General features: G+C 35.4%; 1 protein-coding gene across 9 annotated transcripts in view; it reads left to right on the forward strand.

Annotated features, from left to right (window-relative positions):
* The first annotated feature begins 751 nt into the window (after nucleotides 1-751).
* LOC127411946 (B-cell linker protein-like) overlaps nucleotides 752-19658 on the forward strand; it is a 45208-nt gene continuing 26301 nt past the window's right edge. For 3 of the 9 annotated variants that reach the window (XM_051647898.1, XM_051647902.1, XM_051647899.1), the window contains exons 1-4: nucleotides 886-971; nucleotides 5687-5749; nucleotides 15511-15557; nucleotides 18217-18358. In XM_051647898.1, coding sequence (XP_051503858.1) covers nucleotides 15527-15557; nucleotides 18217-18358 — 173 coding nt within the window. In that variant the 5' untranslated portion in view covers nucleotides 886-971; nucleotides 5687-5749; nucleotides 15511-15526. Of the gene's footprint in view, nucleotides 972-5686; nucleotides 5750-15510; nucleotides 15558-17183; nucleotides 17336-17476; nucleotides 17593-18216; nucleotides 18359-19658 lie in introns of those variants that run through there. The other 6 variants (XM_051647901.1, XM_051647895.1, XM_051647897.1 and 3 more) reach the window with 4 other exon arrangements.

Consider the following 19658-nt stretch of genomic DNA (forward strand, 5'->3'; position numbering starts at 1 on the left):
TGCTTAAAACCACACATGAACATGCTTTAAATGTTTTGTCATTTACTGTGAAGAAATCCGAGTATACACAGCCCTTTTAAACTGTGGGTGGATATACGTATCTTTAATTTCCCACACTGACATGCACATCATTTTCCGATTAATGTCCATTTAAAATAGGTAAAGCCTTTATTCAGAACGCCGCAGCTATTAGAAAATATTCCTGTATATATATATATATATTATAATCTGCATATTCTGTTTCAACTGTTTCTGGAAAAATTGGAGATACTCTTGCCATTTATTACACTGCATTTGTAAATAATTAACTCATTAATTCTTATTCAAGTACTTGACAACAGCACACAAGAATGCAGTGAATTGCAAAATATAACAGTGCTTTCACCAGTCTTTTATTGCTCTTTGTTTGCTTCTCCTTCATGCTCCAAAAATACAAATGTATACAAATGTGCATTTAAATGTCGTCAACATATTAGACTAATTCTCTACCATTGTTCTACATTGCATCTACTGCATGAACATCTGTGGACACTATCAGATCTTTCATTTCCCTTTCAGATTGTGCAAACCATAAAGAGAACGACATTACTCTAAAAAGCACAGAATTGTTTTAATAGTGATTACTATCATTACAGTCAGCCTTAATATCACAAATAAACCTAAATAGGATGTTTATGGCTTTGCATTATGCAAATGAATGAATTTACTCTCCCGCAGCATCAGTTTCAGCAAGAGAGAAGTGTGAGAAAGAGATTGCAAGTGGTGTAGTAACCATCATTAACAACAAGCGGAACTTCCCATGACTGAGTTAAACTTCCTTCATACTGGCGGTTCAGCTGGCCTCTACTCTTCATTAGTTATTCAAGCCGTATCTGAAGTGTGAATGCAGGAAACTTACCAGGATGAGTTTACCGACCAGGGAACAATGTGAGTCCTGGAGCCCAGTGCAGGTGGCTAGTTACCTAAGTCAGGTGAGTGTTTCAGGGGTTGTGTGTTTTTGGAGAATAACCTTCAAAGGGCCACTACATTTGCACTTTCTAAAAGTATTTCCTCTGAGATTTATGTTGTTCAAAAAGGTACGATGAGTAATGTTTATTTTATAAAAACAGTGGCCCTAAAGGTATTTAGACACTTTCTGACACTTAAATCACACTTAAAAATGTGTGAATGTAATTGCATTAGATAATAAAATATCAAAGCAAGTGGCATTTTTTCTCAGTGACTTTGAATCAACTTGTGTCTTGGTGATTTTTAGTGGATGTATGAAGCGAATTCCCCTAAAGTTCACACAGGTGTCCAAGTAGAGTAACCACAGATGGAGTTCAACTCATTAATTATCAACATTTTCCACTAACGTTTGACAAACACAGTGATACAATACATTGTCTTCAAATGTTTCGCTTGAAAAGTGTGCTTGTGTTATCTTTCTTAAAAATAATGCCACTTGGTTTGATATTTCATTACACATTCAGACATGTTTAAGAGTGGCTAAAGTATCTAAATAATTTTTGGGGCCACTGTATGTACAAAAACTATAGTGTTTGTGAATGTTAGTGAGTAAATTATGTTGTATATTATATATTAGGCATATGCTGGTATCAAATTGATAATTGCTGAAGCTTTTATCGCAGTACATGGTATTATTGTGTTCTTGTATTACATAAAAAATATATATTTAATTGCTTTTTTATACACCAAATTGGCCTTTTAAATAAAGTAAAAAAAATCACAAAGCTAAAGAACCCTGAACATGTAGGAAACTAACTGAACATATAAATTAGAGGTATACCGATCTATCGGTTTAACCGATTAAATCGGTGCCCATTACAGCCCGACCAATATGGGATTTTTGAAACCAATACCGATTTTAAAGAGGGAAAATTCACCGATTACAGATATGGTGGCCGATATAGTTAATTTTTGAGATGGAATGAAAACAGACCTTTTCTATGTGGATTTTTCACCGTTTTGCACTGATATGACTATGCAAAGGTACTCAGAAGTCTGCTTTCTTAAACAAGTATTTTTATCAAAGAATATTTGACATTATTATTATACATTGTCAACAAATGCTAGAAATGAACACTGAAAAAATAAAGAATAAATAAAATACAATAAATAGCTTAATAAACATCAGTACTGTATGTTTAGTATCAGTCAAATGCTGACCATTAAAATAAAGAATAAATAAAAATAAAATAAATAGCTAAATAAACATCAGTACTGTTTAGTATCAGTCAAATGCTGACCATTAAAATAAAGAATAAATAAAAATAAAAATAAATAGCTAAATAAACATCAGTACTGTTTAGTATCAGTCAAATGCTGACCATTTAAATAAAGAATAAATAAAAATGAAATAAATAGCTAAATAAACATCAGTATTACTATTTAATATGTCAATTGCTGACCATTAAAATAAAGAATAAATAAAAATACAAATAAATAGCTAAATAAACATCAGTATTACTATTTAGTATGTCAAATGCTGACCATTAAAATAAAGAATGAATAAAAATAAAATAAATAGCTAAATAAACATCAGTACTGTTTAGTATCAGTCAAATGCTGACCATTTAAATAAAGAATAAATAAAAATAAAATAAATAGCTAAATAAACATCAGTACTGTTTAGTATCAGTCAAATGCTGACCATTTAAATAAAGAATAAATAAAAATAAAATAAATAGCTAAATAAACATCAGTACTGTTTAGTATCAGTCAAATGCTGACCATTAAAATAAAGAATAAATAAAAATAAAATAAATAGCTAAATAAACATCAGTATTACTATTTAATATGTCATTTGCTGACCATTAAAATAAAGAATAAATAAAAATAAAATAAATAGCTAAATAAACATCAGTACTGTTTAGTATCAGTCAAATGCTGACTATATTAATACTGCAGTGTCAAGATAAACAGCGGCAGCGGTGTTACACCGTATTCTGATATACAAGTTCAGGGGAAACATTCAACGGTGGAAAACCAGACTTCTAAATATTACATTTTGAATGCAATGACTGGAATTGTTCAGTTGAAGGGGTACCAAACTGTGCATCCTAATCAAAACAGTTTTGTGAATACATGTTTACTCATTAGCTTCCACTCAGCTGACAACAATGAAAGTAACTATGTGATTAGCTAGTTAGCTATAAGCTCGTTGTCACAGAGGGTAAAAGACGGATGTTGTTTATTTTACTTTCCAGCATTGTGTCTCACCAACTAGGTAAAAACATAGCGTGAAATCAACACTCACCACACACAAACCACCACCGCACCGTTGTCTGCTGAGCTGCAAAAAGATGCTCTGATGTTTACCTTTCAGTCTGCAACCTTACTGACTGCACTGACAAACTATAGCTGGCTAACAGCAAACAGACATGAGTGACATGGTTGTCAGGGACAGGGTTAATGTTATATTAGTTATATTGAAAAGGGAAAATGGTGGGGTTATTGTTTATTAAGTTTCCAGTATGTATTTCTCAAACTAGTTAACTTACCGAGACACAGCTCAACTTCGCCCTGTCTGCAGAGCCACCGTCAGCTTAGAGTCAGCTCTGTAAACAATGGAGCCGGAGCGCGCTCTGCTTTACAAACTACATAATGACACCAATTCTAAAGCATTGTTTTCTGCATTATTTGTTCTGAAAAAAGTTTTCATATCGGTGCATATCGGTAAAATATACGCCGATACCGATATATCGGTTGGGTTTTTTAAAAACCAAATTGGCCTTTTAAATAAAATAAAAATAAAAATAAAAAAATTAGCTAAAGAACCTTGAGCATTTAGTAAACTAATTGAACATTTAAATTAGAGGTAGACCAATATATCGGTTTAACCGATTAATCTGTGCCGATAGTTGCTTTTTGAAACTATCGGTTATTGGGAAAATCTATTCCGATAGTTGCCAATATGCTTTTTTAAACACCAAATTGGCCTTTTAAATAAAGTAAAAAAGAAATCACAAAAAATTAGCTAAAGAACCTTGAGCATTTAGTAAACTAATTTAACATTTAAATTAGAGGTAGACCGATATATCAGTTTAACCGATTAATCTGTGCCGATAGTTGCTTTTTAGAACTATCGGTTATCGGGAAAATCTATTCCGATCATTGTTGATATGCTTTTTTAAACAACAAATTAGCCTTTTAAATAAAATTAAAAAATCACAAAAAAAACCTTGAACATTTAGGAAACTAACTGAACATTTACATTAGAGGTAGACCGATATATAGGTTTTACCGATTAATCATTGCCCATAGTTGCTTTTTGGAACTATTGTTATCAGGAAAATCTATTCCGATAGTTGCTGATAGTTGTATGTTTTAATTCTCTGTGACTGGTGCTGGAAGATTTTTCCATTAGAACAGTTAGTTCTACAGTATAACAATAATAAACAATCACATGGGGATTTGCTGTATATAAATATTTCACCATTGACAATATTCATTCATATTTTTATCCTCACTTCAATGCATGTTTTTTTATTAGATAATCAAGGATCTAAATTGAAGCTAGGGCATGCAAAGAAAGTGTGACTGTATAGAAATGTGCCCCATCATTACATACTATACATCATATCTTGTAAATAATAATAAACCTTATTCCTCATTAAACATCATCAATAGATATAGGATAGGCTATAAAAAGCTTAATTTGGTAAATACTTAAATATAGAAAATTGTAATGGAGCCAAGTCTCTGAAATTTCAAAATAAGAGTCCCTAGTGTGTTTTAGGCTTGTTTTTAAATAAAAGTCCCATGTTATGCACCAAATCTTATTTTATTTTTTTTCAGGTTATTATCGGAATTCAGGTTGATTAATAAACTGCATCCTGGATTTAATTTATTTTTGACCCTCGTAGTCTCTATTTCTGTACCCATCACAGTAGGGAAAGACTAAGAATTGTTTTTAAAAACTATTGGCCAATTAATAGATTATCTGCCTTTTTCACCACCTTAGTTATCGGTCTCTGCAAAATACACTAATGGTCGACCTCTAATTTAAATAAATACACAAACAATTAAATAATTAAATACATATATATAGACACTAAATCTTTAAATATTTCCACAATTAAGACTTTACCTTTTTAGAAGGGTCGGAGAAGTTCCTCCTTCAGCGATGCTTCTCGTCCATGTTGGTTTTGTTTACATTGTTCCCATAAATAAATATTACAAAAGATTTATGAATGGTAATTTATTGCCCTCTGGTAACTTTATAAGGATTGAATGCCTTGGATTTGAATTGCTTAAAATGGTCCGACAATCGTTCTTAAAGTTTGACTCATTTATTGTGTTGCAGTTCATCATAAATTTACCGGTCATTGACAAGCAGTGTTGGGAGTATCCTATTACAAAGTAATTAGTTACTTTAATTGAATTACTTTTTAGCCAAAAAAGTAGTGTAATGCATAACATTTTAAAATCTTGTAATCAGATTACAGTTACTGGCTTTTAATTAAAGTAATAATGAAGTGGATTACTTGTTTTGAGTAATTTACCCAACACTGTAGACGAGATTAGCAAATTATTACACACATACAGCACTTAGCGAGTGTTAATTTTGGTCCCTGGTTGTGAATCTTGACTTGCTATACCATATTACCGAATACCGGCACATGTCTAGTATATAAACAGTACAGTGTATATGTATATTACATCAGATTACTACTGTTCACAGATCAACATGAGGGAATGTGCAGAAACAGCGCAGAGAAATAAAATTGACGGCCATCGTTTTTTGGTAGGTTCTGCTTTTTTGTCAGTTTTCACTTTTGGCTAATAATTAGCTATTCTAATCTTATTGTGCTAGCTTTTTACATGCATATCAATGTTAATTATGTGAATGTTGAATATCCCTCATCCTTTGGGCTATTAATAGCATGCTTCTCTTTCAGCCAAATGTACACTAAACGCACATTTAGGTGCAATCAGTAAAGGAAGGCAACAGAAAAATGCAACCGTTTTTTATTTTGTTTTTGCACTCTTTCACATGGGGAAGTGAATAAATAACCTTGACTTCCTTATGTGCATAATGCTGACGGCAACATGAGCCAAACATCCTGTTAGGCTACTTTTCTGAATCTTACATGGTTTATTATTAAATAGGTGTGAGATATTTATCTGCATACTAAACGTGTTACAAAACCAGATGATGTCAGTGTGTTAGTGACTAATATCTGTGGTTATTGAACTTACAGTGTTTACGCTATTTGAAATGACAATTTAAACATGTTATTTCAGTTTATGGTTGAAACATCTATTTTATTTTGCAGTCTAAACATGTTAATTCACTTCACGGTCTAAAACTGTTATTCTGTTTATGGTAAACGTTTGGCACCCTGTGCTGCCATGCATTTATCATTATTTTATGTCGTTTTTTTTGTTTTGTTTTTTACAGTATGGAAAAAAAAAATTTCAATTGTGAATCATATTTTAAAATAAAATAGTTTTACTGCTAGTTTTTTTGTTTTTAAGAATAAAAAGGTTATTCTGCACTACTCATGAAAACATTTATTTTTCAAGAATTTCAGCTTTAATGAATCTTTTACAAAAAAAATGTTTTTTTTCTGTATTCGGACGGTTACACAACATGACATTTAAAAATATCAAAATGACTTCAAACTAAGAATTTGAAAACACGTTCATCATAGAAGAGGTGTATTCAAGTAATTGTTTTGTGTGAATTGCATTTGTAATGTATTTTTGAATAATTTAGTAAAAAAATAAAAATAAATGAGCGTCACATCATTGACCTTTACATTATTTAAAGATGAACATTTAAAGAAACATCTACAGATTCTTATCTAATTGTATGTGTTAGAGTCCACATATACAGTTTTGATTGTACATCTAAAATAGGTTCAAAATGGATAAACTAAATTTAAGCACGTTGAATTTGATCAGGTTAAACCCTATTTAAATTCCTGAGACTGTGGCTCCGTAAACTCCTTTCACCCCTTTTAAAACAGTCAAATAGGATCATTTAAAAGTCTTAAATAATTCATAAAGCATGTAGTTTGATTTTTAACTATCCATCCTGATATAAAACAGAAACCAAGTCAATTTCAGTCCATCCCTGATTATTAGTATGAACTTCTAGAGTTACGATGCTAGCTAAATGATTCTTAGAAGGCAGTCTATCACTGATAATATCTTTAGTAGACCATCTCTATGAGTCGGTTCACTCCTGTCACCTACAGTATATCAGATAAAAAATAGACATCAGAATATCTGATATGGCTATCTGTATAACAGTATTTAAACATAACTTTTAAGTATTATTATACAATTCTTTGCCTATTTGGCACTTGAGAAACATTACTTTTGGACATTGTTTGTACTGTAGGCTACTATGGACATACTACATCAAACATTTACACAAATTAAGTTTGATAAAGTAGCAGCGTGCCAGATGTTCTGGACATGTTTTCCTGTATTACGCACCTCTGCATCACTCTCAGTGTCCTCTTGAGTGCATTCTAAGGGCATATATTGAAAATCTTTGCATATTCATGTGGCATTTATGCTTTTACCATCTGCTCCTATGCCAGGATGTTTAGAAAAAGAGTTGGTAAATCACAGGAATTTTGTGACATTTGTGAACACTGCACATAAAATGATCAGTTTATACATTGTTGTGTCGAGGAGTAACTAGATAAACGTAGTGATGATAACAGCACCTTTTTCACAAAACAATACATTAATATTGGATTAATATTAGGGCTTGGTATCGCCACCCACCACACAATAGATGTTGATATACATATGTCACATTTCAACATTTCACGATAAGTCACAGTACCATAATTGGATTGCAATTGAATGTGTGACCATTACAGAAAAATGAAATAACAGAACAGAAAAGGGTATTAAAATGCTTTCCTTGCACCTGGAATACATGAGAGTGTACAAAACTTTTTCTAAAACATATATAAGGTAAAAGGGTGATATTTTACATTTTTGAGTCAAGAATATGAAGAAGTTTTCTTAGGGTTACTCCATATGACCTGAACCAAATGAGCCTTTTCATAAAAATGTCAAAATATCTGGGGCCTGAGTAGCTCAGCGAGTAATGACACTGACTATCACACCTGGAGTCGCAAGTTCGAATCCAGGGCGTGCTGAGTGACTCCAGCCAGGTCTCCTAAGCAACCAAAATTGGCCCAGTTGCTAGGGAATGAAGAGTCACATGGGGTAACCTCCTCGTGGTCGTGATTAGTGGTTCTCGCTCTCAATGGGGCGTGTGGTAATTTGTGCGTGGATTGTGGAGAGTAGCATGAGCCTCCACATGCTGTGAGTCTCCGGTGTCATGCACAATGAGTCACGTTATAAGATGTGCGGATTGACGGTCTCAGAAGCGGAGACAACTGAGATTTGTCCTCCGCCACCCAGATTGAGGTGAGTAACCGCACCACAACGAGGACCTACTAAGTAGTGGGAATTGGGCATTCCAAATTGGGGAGAAAAGGGGGTAAAAAAAAAAAAAAAAGTCAAAATATCTGATATTTAAAAACTTTGGATGACCAATTGCCCAGTAATCATATTGGAAGCTCGGGCAGGCTTTTTTGGGCTGCCATGGTTGCAGCACCAATGCGGAAGGAATGGCTTGAATATAGTTTTTCTGAGATGCCGGATTTAATCAGAATGGATCTGAGGTGTTTTTGGAACCAGAACTGGGAAACTGCTTGGTTTTTGTTATCTATGAAGAGTGGATCGAGAGGGTTTTTGGATTGTGAACCTCTGTAGTGTAGGTAAAGTGCTTGTGATTAAAAGCGCTGGATGGGAGTGGGCAGGTTGAAAATGAAAATTGGATGCCCTCTTTTGGTCTGGTCTGTTTTACTCTGTTTGATAAGGTATCTGATTGTCTCGTGGTCTATGATATGGAGGGATGGATTCTTGGGTCAAATTTTGCTGTAGTAGTGAGTTCTGAACATCGGAGGAAGTCGAAGAAGGCGAGGATGAACATTGCATCTAGTGTTTTTGAGGTGCTTGGAGATATGTAGCCCTGGTGGAGGGTATTTAGACATCGGATGAGCAGGTCGATGGTGAGGGGTAGCCTAGTATTGGTTCTGGTGGGTTGGGATTTGTGAACACCCTTGATGAGAAGTGAGATCTGGGGATGGTTTATTGAAGAGGAGTTTTTGCTGAAAATTAGTTTATAGAAGAAATGGATGCCGCTAAGATACCCCTTGGTAGTTCCTGGATGGAGGTTTTTTGGATTGGTTGAGATGTGAGGCGAAGGAGGATATGGAGAGGAGAGAAAAATGGGGAAATGGCAGGTTGAAATTTAGGTGGATATCTTTGCAGCTTTTCCAAGCTCTCTGATATGTTTGTAGGGTTCAGGGGGAAATGGCTTGAAGAATGGAGTCCTGGGGGGCATGGCAAAAGAGTCTGAGAGGGTGATTGCTAGGAATTTCAGTTGTGAACGAGGAGGAACTGGGGTGTCGGGTTTGCTTCAAGGGCCAAGGCACTGCACCTCTGAAAGAAAAAACGAGTCAGCAATATGGTTTTTTGAGCCTGAAAAGTGTTCTGCTTTAATTGTGGTTAGCTGAAGAGGGATTTGGGATGAAGTTCGCTTGCGGAGAATGGTTCTGGAGTAGGAGAGATTAAAATAGTAGAAGGGAGGGGGATAAAGTGAAGACGGGAATGGGCCTGGAGCGGGATTCTCCAGCAGAGACAGCTTCACGTGGGAATCTGCTCTAGTGGCCCATGGATAGGAAGGGGTAGAGGGATGGATGTTGGCAGAGAGAATAGGTTGGAAAAACTAAGGTGTCTGGAACATATGTGAGGCAATGTCAGGATACGTGCTTGCATGGGCATTGTGATATGAATGGGCTGCATCCTCAGGCGCAGGACCAACAGCGTTCAATGGGAGAGCATACAATTCATGTGAGAATGTATATGCTGAATTTTACTGTGCTCGCTCGGAGATGCGAGCAGCTGGATCCGCAAGCATGGGCCTGCACGGCATTCAATGGTAGGATGAACGGGATGAATCCTCGAGTGCGGACTCACACGGCATTTAACAGGAAGAGCCCATGTTTTCAGAACTTGCTCTGCGGTACGAATGGGTTGAGCACGGCATTCGTCAGTTTGTCAGTTGCTAGATGGGTGATGGTTCATTTGGTTTGAGTGGCATAATATGGGTTGCGGAGCCATGAAGGCTGAGACGCATGGTCTGAAAGATGTGCCGCAGTTGTGGCACATGAACGCTTGGTTTGCCGTGTAGTGGGAGTTTGCACTGTTAACAGCCCTAAAGACGCTGGCGTTGCGGCGCTTGGACAAAGCGTGCGCTGTTTGAAGTGTAGTGGACGTTTGTCGCATGGCCTGAAAGACGCCGCAGTTGCTTAGACGCATTTGTGCTGCTTAGGGATGTTTTGGGCCAATAGAAAACATGGTTACATGGTAAACATAGCGTCTGCGGACGCCTGAACGTAACTGTTTGCTAGATTACATGCCGGAAGACTTGACACCATGTAGAGGTAAGCGGCTGTTTATATATGCTTACTCTAGCGATGTGATTGGTCGGATTAAATGATCTCGCTCCTTCCGAACCTAGTTTATAAAACTCTATTTAATGCACAAAAGAACGTAAGCCCATATTTCTATTATTTTAATTAATTGCATACAGTTCATATTTTATAGTCTTTGTTTATATCACTGGTGCTTGAGGGAATGGACTATATAATAGGATGGAGACGGTGGAATAACCGGAGAAGAACCCCAGAATTAAATTGCACTTGACCCAGCCCATTAGCGCTTTGTGCGTGCAGTTTCGCCAAACCCACTTGCGCCTAGACTTAGCCTATGCTTGCACGAAAATACCAAAACTTTATGGCCATGCCCATTGACTGCACTTATGACTTAAAGCATTAGGCTGCACTTAAAATAGGGCCCTAAGATTATTATTATTTTTTTTTTTGGTCTCCAGACAATTACAAAACATGACATTTTTTATTTAAGGCCCCGAAAAAAATATCAAAATGACTTTGACCTCAGTAATTGAAAACATGTTTTGTGTGAACTGCATTTTAATGTACTTTTAATAACTTAACGGATCCAGACAAAACACATCGGTTTCAGTTTTTATACGGTTTCGGTTTCACGTTAATAGACCGCTTTGGGTGCACTGAGAAACGACACATTTTTGCTAATTTAATCAGCCTGCTTTTTCATTATTGAAATGTCGGACATGATATATATACACACACATATGTAGAGAAGTACTGATATGAGGATCTAAGCATTGATAGTATATCACAAAGCAGATTCCCCAAACACTGAACTGCTCTCAGATCAGTCCAGGAGTAAATTTCCACAACGTCTTCCAGTGAAGAACTAACTGTGTGTGATTCCTAAAGAGTGAGCACTAGGTCAAACTTGGTGATCTTGAGGTCTTGATATATTATTCCTCAGATATCTTTGATGACTTTCAGACAGCTTTGGACCAGGTTGCAAAAGCAGATGATGTGAGACTCAGGGTTTTCACTGAGCCAAGCAGAAACTCTGCGCTATGCTTACGGGAAATCCTGGTCTGTTTAATATGCAGCAGCGGATCTCGTCTCTCTCTCTCTCTGACTCCTTGATAAACTCAACATAAATAATTCAATCTAACAAGCCGCATCCAAGGAGGTGCCCATGCAAAATATTCTATATTTTATTCCGGGTCAAAAGGCTAAGCTTATATTCTAGGCATGGAAGGGTGATTTTCTTGTCTTTTTGTCTGTGGAGAGTTAAAAGCGATCCAGGAAGCTCAACTGCTTGAATTTGTCTCTATCAAACCCTTTTCTTTTCAGACTTTTATAAAAGGGTGAGCTCTTCACTAAATTCACTGTCCGTTTTTGGATATCAGTTGAAATGTGAAGTATATTTTTTTCTTCTAAGCTTAAATCTGAGACAATAAAAAAAAACATGAAGGATGTAATAAATAAATCAATAGCTCAATATTTAACTTAGCCTGTTGGGCCAGCTAATGCTAACACTAGTGAGCTTAGCCTCAATGCATGTGCAGTATGTCAACAATTTAACAAAGCTAATCAAAAATAAAGCTAGCTAAGCTACAAAGTACTCTACAGAAAAATGTGTGATGCTAAACTAAACGTGACTCTTTAGAAAAAAATATTTTTATCAAATTATGAGCTTCACATTTCTGCCTTTAACCCTTATGTTGTGTTTCGGTCATTTTGACCCGGATGACTTAAATATATATATATATATATATATATATATATATATATATATATATATTTTTTTTTTTTTTTTTTTTTAATATTTAATTCAACTGGAATAAAATTCCTTGACTATGTTCACATATGGTATTAGAAAACACACTAAAAAATTGGGATCATTTTCTTGACATATTATTGGTTTTATTTCAGTTTGTTACACTTGTGTTCCCGGTCAAAAATGACCGGCCATTGGAAATGAATTGATTAGACTACAAAATACAGAAATATTAAGTGTTTAGCAGCATCCCAATCCTTTAGATGAGCACATATGTGGATGTGTGTTGAGCAACCTTTTGTGTATCATCTTTCCATGCACACTTTTTGAGGAATATTTCAAGATCTACTTATTGTATTATGTTGTGTTTGAGCTCGTTTGAATCAGGATAGTCTGTTCTAAGTTACGTGTCATTGTCTAAGTTACATGTACGTTTCAGGAAGTATTAAGAAAGAAATGTGACAAAACGACACTCCTGTTTATTTTTATGTTTGTCTGTGGGAATTTCATCCACTTAAACTCACTGCAGTTTGGCCTCTTAGTGAAACAAATTTGCTCATTGCATTCCACAAATTGAGACCTTTCCAACGATATATAGCACATCTCATCTTTTTAATGTTTTTACCAACCCTGAATATAATTTTTGTGATAACAAGCATTATTTAAGAATTGGTAGGATCAGCTAAATGCATTGTAAAGTCCAAGTTCTAAGCTTTAAAACGACACCTATTTTGTTCAGATCAAACAAGTGGTTATTAATTTATAACATAAATATTTTTATGTGTTTAATATTTATGTGTGTGTGTGTGTGTGTGTGTGTGTGTGTGTGTGTGTGTGTGTGTGTGTGTTCAATAAAGTACAAAACCTGTTATGATTACTAAAAAAGAAGTTAAGGCTAAATTAATTTTTGTGGTTATCAACATTATGCCACAAATGCTGTTGATTGAGTTTAACTTGTATTGAACCCGGAATAACCAGTTTTTCGGAGCTACCTAATTTACACCCTAAGATATATGTCAAAACAGAAAAGTACGAAAAAAAGTTAATTTTGGGCTCAAGTTTTTCAGCAGTTTCTTAAGCTGAGAGTCTCAGAATGTATCATTATCTATATCATTAAAATTCTTTAAAATGACACCAAACACTTGTGTAGACTAAAATGTTTATGCTGATCAGTATTATTAATCATTATTAGTATTCATAATCATTTAGTAACATCATTGATCATTTGTATTACATTATTAAACATGTCTTTATGTTATGTTGTGTAATATGCATGCCTAAACCCTAGTGTAAGTCAAGGTCACATATGTATGCTTTATATAGGCTGTATATGTGTTGCCTTACATGAGTTGCATGTGTAAGCTGAGATGTGTGTTTTCCATTATGAGGGGAGGGGAAGTTATTTTAAACTGCTTCACAACGGGGAAAAAGATTTCAATTTGATCGTAAACGCCAAATAGAAGACTTTCAATTTCTGTATTTTTCCCCGTTGTGAAGTCACAGAAACTGTCACCAGTTACTTCGCCAAGAAATAACAAATGTATTAAATATTTTAGTTATCAGACATAGTAGAGAAAGCTACATTTTAATTTGAAAAGTGGTAAATGGTTTTCCAATCGTCCCTCAGTCGTGCTGGGGCTTTCTTAGTCTTTCTCAGTCTTTCTCTGAAGACAGTACTTTTGCATGGTGTATTTAAGCATACCTTAGCATTTTAAAATAACTTCCCCTCCCCTCATAATGGAAATTACATGTCTCAAAATACACATGCAACTCACGTAAGGCAACTCATATGCAACCTATATAAAGCTTACATATGTGACCTTGACTTACACTAAGCTTTAGGCGTGGGGAACGGATGACCGTAGTATTGTTGTCACGTTGTATGGTGTTTGCAATGAATGAAACTGTGTTGTTTATAGTGAAATGGTCCCTCACAGCCTGCTTCACAGATGCGCTTCATTGTTTTGGTCTTGCAGATGTAACATGCAGCAACATATACAGTGCGCATTTAAGCCATATTTAATTTTGGGTGACTGTGAAACTACCCATCATAGTCACTTTGTTAATTCTACCTCCATGTGAAATGGTTTTATCAGTTTCTATTTCAGATGCTTTAAAGGGATAGTTCACCCAATAATAACAATTTTCTAATTATTCACTTACCATGATGCCATCCCAGATGTGTATGACTGTCTTTCTTCAGAAAAACACAAATGAAGATTTGTAGAAGAAGACAGAGCTCTGTCAGGCCCTTATAATCCAAGTACACACATCCCAGCACTTTGATGGTCCAAAAGTAATATTTAGGCAGCATAAAAGTAATCCGCACGACTCTAGTCGATCAATGAATGTCTTCTGAAGCAAATCGACAAGTTTGTGTAAAAAATAAATCGATAATTAAAACGCTATTAACTTTTAAAAAAGCACTTCCTGCCAGCAGTTGACACATCACGTAGCTGTCGTGTGACGTAAGCGCGTCAGCGAGTTCACGCGAGAATTCGGAAGCGCCGCCTGTTTACAACAGAAGAACGAACGTCACGCAAGAGCCTTGGACGGAAGCGCCGATTTTACGTTAATAGCGTTTTCATTATCGACTTCTTTCTTACATAAACCTATCGATTCACTTCAGAAGACATTCATTGATCAACTGGATTACTTTTATGCTGCCTAAATGTGACTTTTGGACCGTCAAAGTGCTGGCACCCGTGTACTTGCATTATAAGGACCTGACAGAGCTCTATCGTCTTCTAAAAACCTTCAATTGTGTTTTTCTGAAGAAAGACAGTCAAACACATCTGGGATGTCATCAGGGTGAGTGAATAATGAGAGAATTTGTATTTTTGGGTGAACTATGTCTTTAACTGGATTCTGACTCCACCTAGTGTTGGAAATAAGAAAGCAACCCTATAAAAGTTGTAATGATTTATGGCTGACTTCTTAGTGATGTACAATTAATTACATCTACCTTTTTTTCCTCTGGCAGACCTTTATATATATATACAGTATATATACCTATCTATATACCTTTATAGGCTATAACTATCAAAGTCAAAAGTTTGACAAACAGATATTAGTCAGATCTTAATCCTAATTTATACTATATTACTGTTGTTTTCTTAAACTTAACTTGACAATTTATGTGTGTTTGTGTCAGAACTGTCACTGAATATTACTCATACTCATTTTAATACAGAAAAGTTCTGGAAAATCAACTGAGAAATGGCAGAATGTCAACATTACCTTGAAGTCATTTTGTAACACTGTTGTTTGTTTTGACAGAAACTGTCTGACAGTGATGTCATCAAATTCAGCCTCATCCATCAACCGTAAGGATCTGTTTCTGTTCACTCCACCCAATGGCCAGTTTGCTTAAACTGAGTAAAATCAGTAAATCCATTACATTTTTTTGCATGTGTTCCTCTTTAATGGTGGTTTAATGGTTGTCTGATGTAACGAGGAAGCTGCCCACGTAACTTACTCACACATTTTTTGAATTGTTGTATTTAAAGGATTAGTTCTGCCAAAAATGAAAATTCAGTCATTGTTTACTCACCCCTGTGTTGTTATAACCCTATATGACTTTCTTTCTTTTTCTGAACACAAAGGGAGAAATTGTGAATAAATGTTGTGCTCAGTGATGTCATACAATGGCAGTTTATGGTGACCACCTCATCAAGTTTCAAAAGAACACAAAAGTATAATTCAGAGTGCGCCTTATGCAATTCAAGATATTATATCGATTGTATAGGCTTGGTTTTAAAGACACACCTACCTGCTGGCGATGCCAATCAGAAGATGGAGACACAACCCATGTCTTTTGGGGGGGTGTTAAGATCCAGGAGTTTTGGTTGAAGGTTCAGAGTTCATGTGTGATGCATTGGGCACTCAAACAGACTCTGTATTTTAGGCGATGGAGCGGTCATCAATATAGAGAATAAGCACATAAAAAATTGGGTCCTAACCAGTGTCATGATTGCCAGACAAATAGTTTTAAAGGGATGGAAGTCGGCTGGAGCACCCCTATTTCAGGAGTGGTGCTCGGAGATGAGTAGGGTGGCGGCTTTTGAAGAAGGGTCATCTAGAAGACTGGGGAATTTGGACTTGTTTGTGGGGAAATGGGGCAAATATCTGGCATTTCTGGAGGGTTCTCGGGGAGGGGCAATGGAGAGAGAGGTGTAGTGGTTAATGTGTGTGATTATTATATATTTGTTTGGGTAATAATTTTGGGGGGTAATAGTGGGGGTTAAGTATTGATTCTGTTTGTATTTGTTTTGCTTTTCTTTGTTTAGTATATGAATCAATAAAAAAAATGTTAATCACAAAAAATATAATTCATGAGACTCATGATTATTATGAAAGCATACGGTGAGAAACAAACTGAAATCTAATGTATTATTTAGTGAAAATGTTCACTGAGCATTGATCTCCTGTGTGTTCATGATAGGGCACGAGAGCAACAGTTCACGCAGAGCCCTCGTGACATTGGGGCGTTCAAGCGAAAACTCATTTTGTTTATCTAAAAACAGGTCCTCCACAGCGATAGTGACAACAGAACACAGCTGCACACAAAACAGAGAACAGAACTTACTAAACATGTCTGAAGAGTTTGTAGTCGATGAATTGATGCATTTCTATGCCCAGCCTTATTTCTTTGAACGGAGTACTTGGAAACCAAACAGAAACATCAAGGAGGCTACAGGCAGCCACAGTCACACCGTGTCCTAACCTGACGGCAAACGGCACGTGATAAAAGGTATATTTTCTATGTCAATCAGAGTTTTTGTCCTAGCCAGCCGTGACGAGCGACGGTACATTCTATCAATCGCCTGTTTTCGATTTTCAGCATTGCGCGGGTAACTCTGCCCGCTGTGAACTGGCACCGGTCCAAAAACAAACAAAAATAAGGCTGGGCATAGAAATGCATCAATTCTTGGACTACAAACTCTTCAGACATGTTTGGTAAGTTCTGTTCTCTGTTTTGTGTGCAGCTGTGTTATGTTGTCACTATTGCTGTGGAGGACCTGTTTTTAGATAAAACGAGTTTTCGCTTGAACGCCCCAATGTGGCGAGGGGGCTTCATGGACTGTTGCTCAGGAGATCAACGGTCAGTAAACATTTTCACTAAATAATACATTAGATTTCAGTTTGTTTCTCACCAAATCTTATCGTATGCTTTCATAACAATCATGAATCTCATGGAATAATTTATTAGACTTCTGAATTATACTTTTGTGTTCTTTTGAAGCTTGATGAGGTGGTCACCATAAACTGCCATTGTATGACATCACTGAGCACAACATTTATTCACAATTTCTCCCTTTGTGTTCAGAAAAAGAATGATAGTGTTATAACAACACAGGGGTGAGTAAACAATGACTGAAATTCCATTTTGGGGTGAACTGTCCCTTTAATCCTGTTATGTTACTTTATTGTTTTTAATTTTCTAGCTTAACATACATTTTAGTTAAATTAATTAATTTTATTTATTTATTTTAATACAATTTAATCTAAATTATTACAAACTGAGCAATATTTTTCTCTAGTTTCCCACTGGTTTTAATTGTGACCAAGAATAAAGCATATCGCAGTAGTTATAGTTTCAATAACCTTTTTAAAACCTTTTAAGAAAAGTCATGCAGTTAGTTTAGTTGGGTTATCCAAGGAGTAAAATACACGTGCTCACCTAACATGGAAAAATGGCGATTAAATGGGTTAAATTATTAATGTAAAACCGCAGCCGACTGCAGCCTTCTATGCATCAGACTGTTTGAAGAAATCGCTTAAAATTAATTATACAAATAATCCAAATCATTATTAGACATACATGGTTAAAAAATAAATAAAACACAGACAAAGAACATAGTCATAATTATTTCAAAGTGGCGTTAACCTAAACATATATGTATATGTTATGTGAACTTCAACTGTAGTTTCAAAATCCTCATTACAAACCACTTCTGTGGAAAACTGCTTTCTTCAACACAGCTGTAAGCATGCGCTGTCTAACCAGTCAAGTCTTTATCCCCGAGTACTCAACACTAGTTAATACTACTACTGCCAGAGTCAGGAACTCATACAGAATGGAGCACCTCAACAAAATCACTGCACCTGCTACTGTTAAACTTCGGTAAGAAAGAACGTTTTAATTATTTATAAGCCTTGTTTCATTGTTATTTATGTAGGAAATTGTCTCTGTTTTGGTCAGATTAATTCTGGCAAAACACAACAAATCTTGACGTGTTACAATGATTAACTTCAGACAGTGAACAAAACGGTTTATTCTGCATGAGTCATAACACTATTGTGAATAGGACCTAAACGTTTGTGATTTGCAAATCTGTAACTTGTAATGACAAATGTGCGGTAGCAAATGTTCTACACTGTAAACAGTGGTAACCTGCCTTTGTTACTATTTATATCTAATCTAGCCCTTAAATTGAGTTTTGTTAGTGTAACCTAATGTGTTCAGATCAATTCAGATATATAACATGATATTTTTGACTTCAATAAAACCAGTTAGTTTGGATGTTACCACATGAAACAAACATTGTGTTTGTATAAATATACTATTATTCGGTGTTACTTCATAATGCATTAATTAATCCATTTAATCCCACTGGTGACTGAAATTTCGTTTGAAACTTTAAGGGTCTAAAACGTGTTGTTGATGTATTTTACACAGAGTTGTAACTATAAATGAAAGTGCAGAATGTCTTGATTTCATGTGAACACTTTTACTTGGCTGACACAAATAGTCACATGACTACATTAACGTATAACGTTCTATGTTAAAAGTATTAGTATGTGTAGAAATTAACATTAGCATTAACCAAGATTAATGCTGCAAATGTGTGTTTCATTGTCAGTTCATGTTTACCATTGTGTCAACTATATGTTAACATGTACAACCTTCTTGTACAGTGTTACCAGATCTTTTACATAAATGTACAGCAGAAAGACTGGCTTTTCTTTATTTATCTTTTTATTTGTGGGGGGTGAGGTTGGGATTTTGTGGAGACTGTAGTGTGGTGGATTAAGACAGCAGTGAGGACTATAATCATGTTCATTATACGTCTAGGTCACCTCTGTCTCTCATACACAAACACAGATATGAGCTACATCAGATCTGTCTATTCACAAACTAAAAATAAATTCCAATATATTGCACATCGATCGATCTGTCTGTCTATACACCAAAAGTTCAGAAGAGTTTATTTAATGCTCTACAACCCTTTGATCTAAAGGTCTATATATTAAAGGAAAAACACCAAATAGTGTCCAGCATACATGTGAACTCCATCAATTCTGTTTAAAATGCATTTCAAGTTGCTTAAGAGAATAATCAGAATCTACACAAACTACTGAAAATACAAGAGAGTTATTTACTTCATAGTTTTAATATAATTGTAAAATGTGGGGTGTCCAAA

Source organism: Myxocyprinus asiaticus, chromosome 21 (assembly GCF_019703515.2).
Source record: "Myxocyprinus asiaticus isolate MX2 ecotype Aquarium Trade chromosome 21, UBuf_Myxa_2, whole genome shotgun sequence".
In the NCBI taxonomy this organism is placed as follows: Eukaryota; Metazoa; Chordata; class Actinopteri; order Cypriniformes; family Catostomidae; genus Myxocyprinus; species Myxocyprinus asiaticus.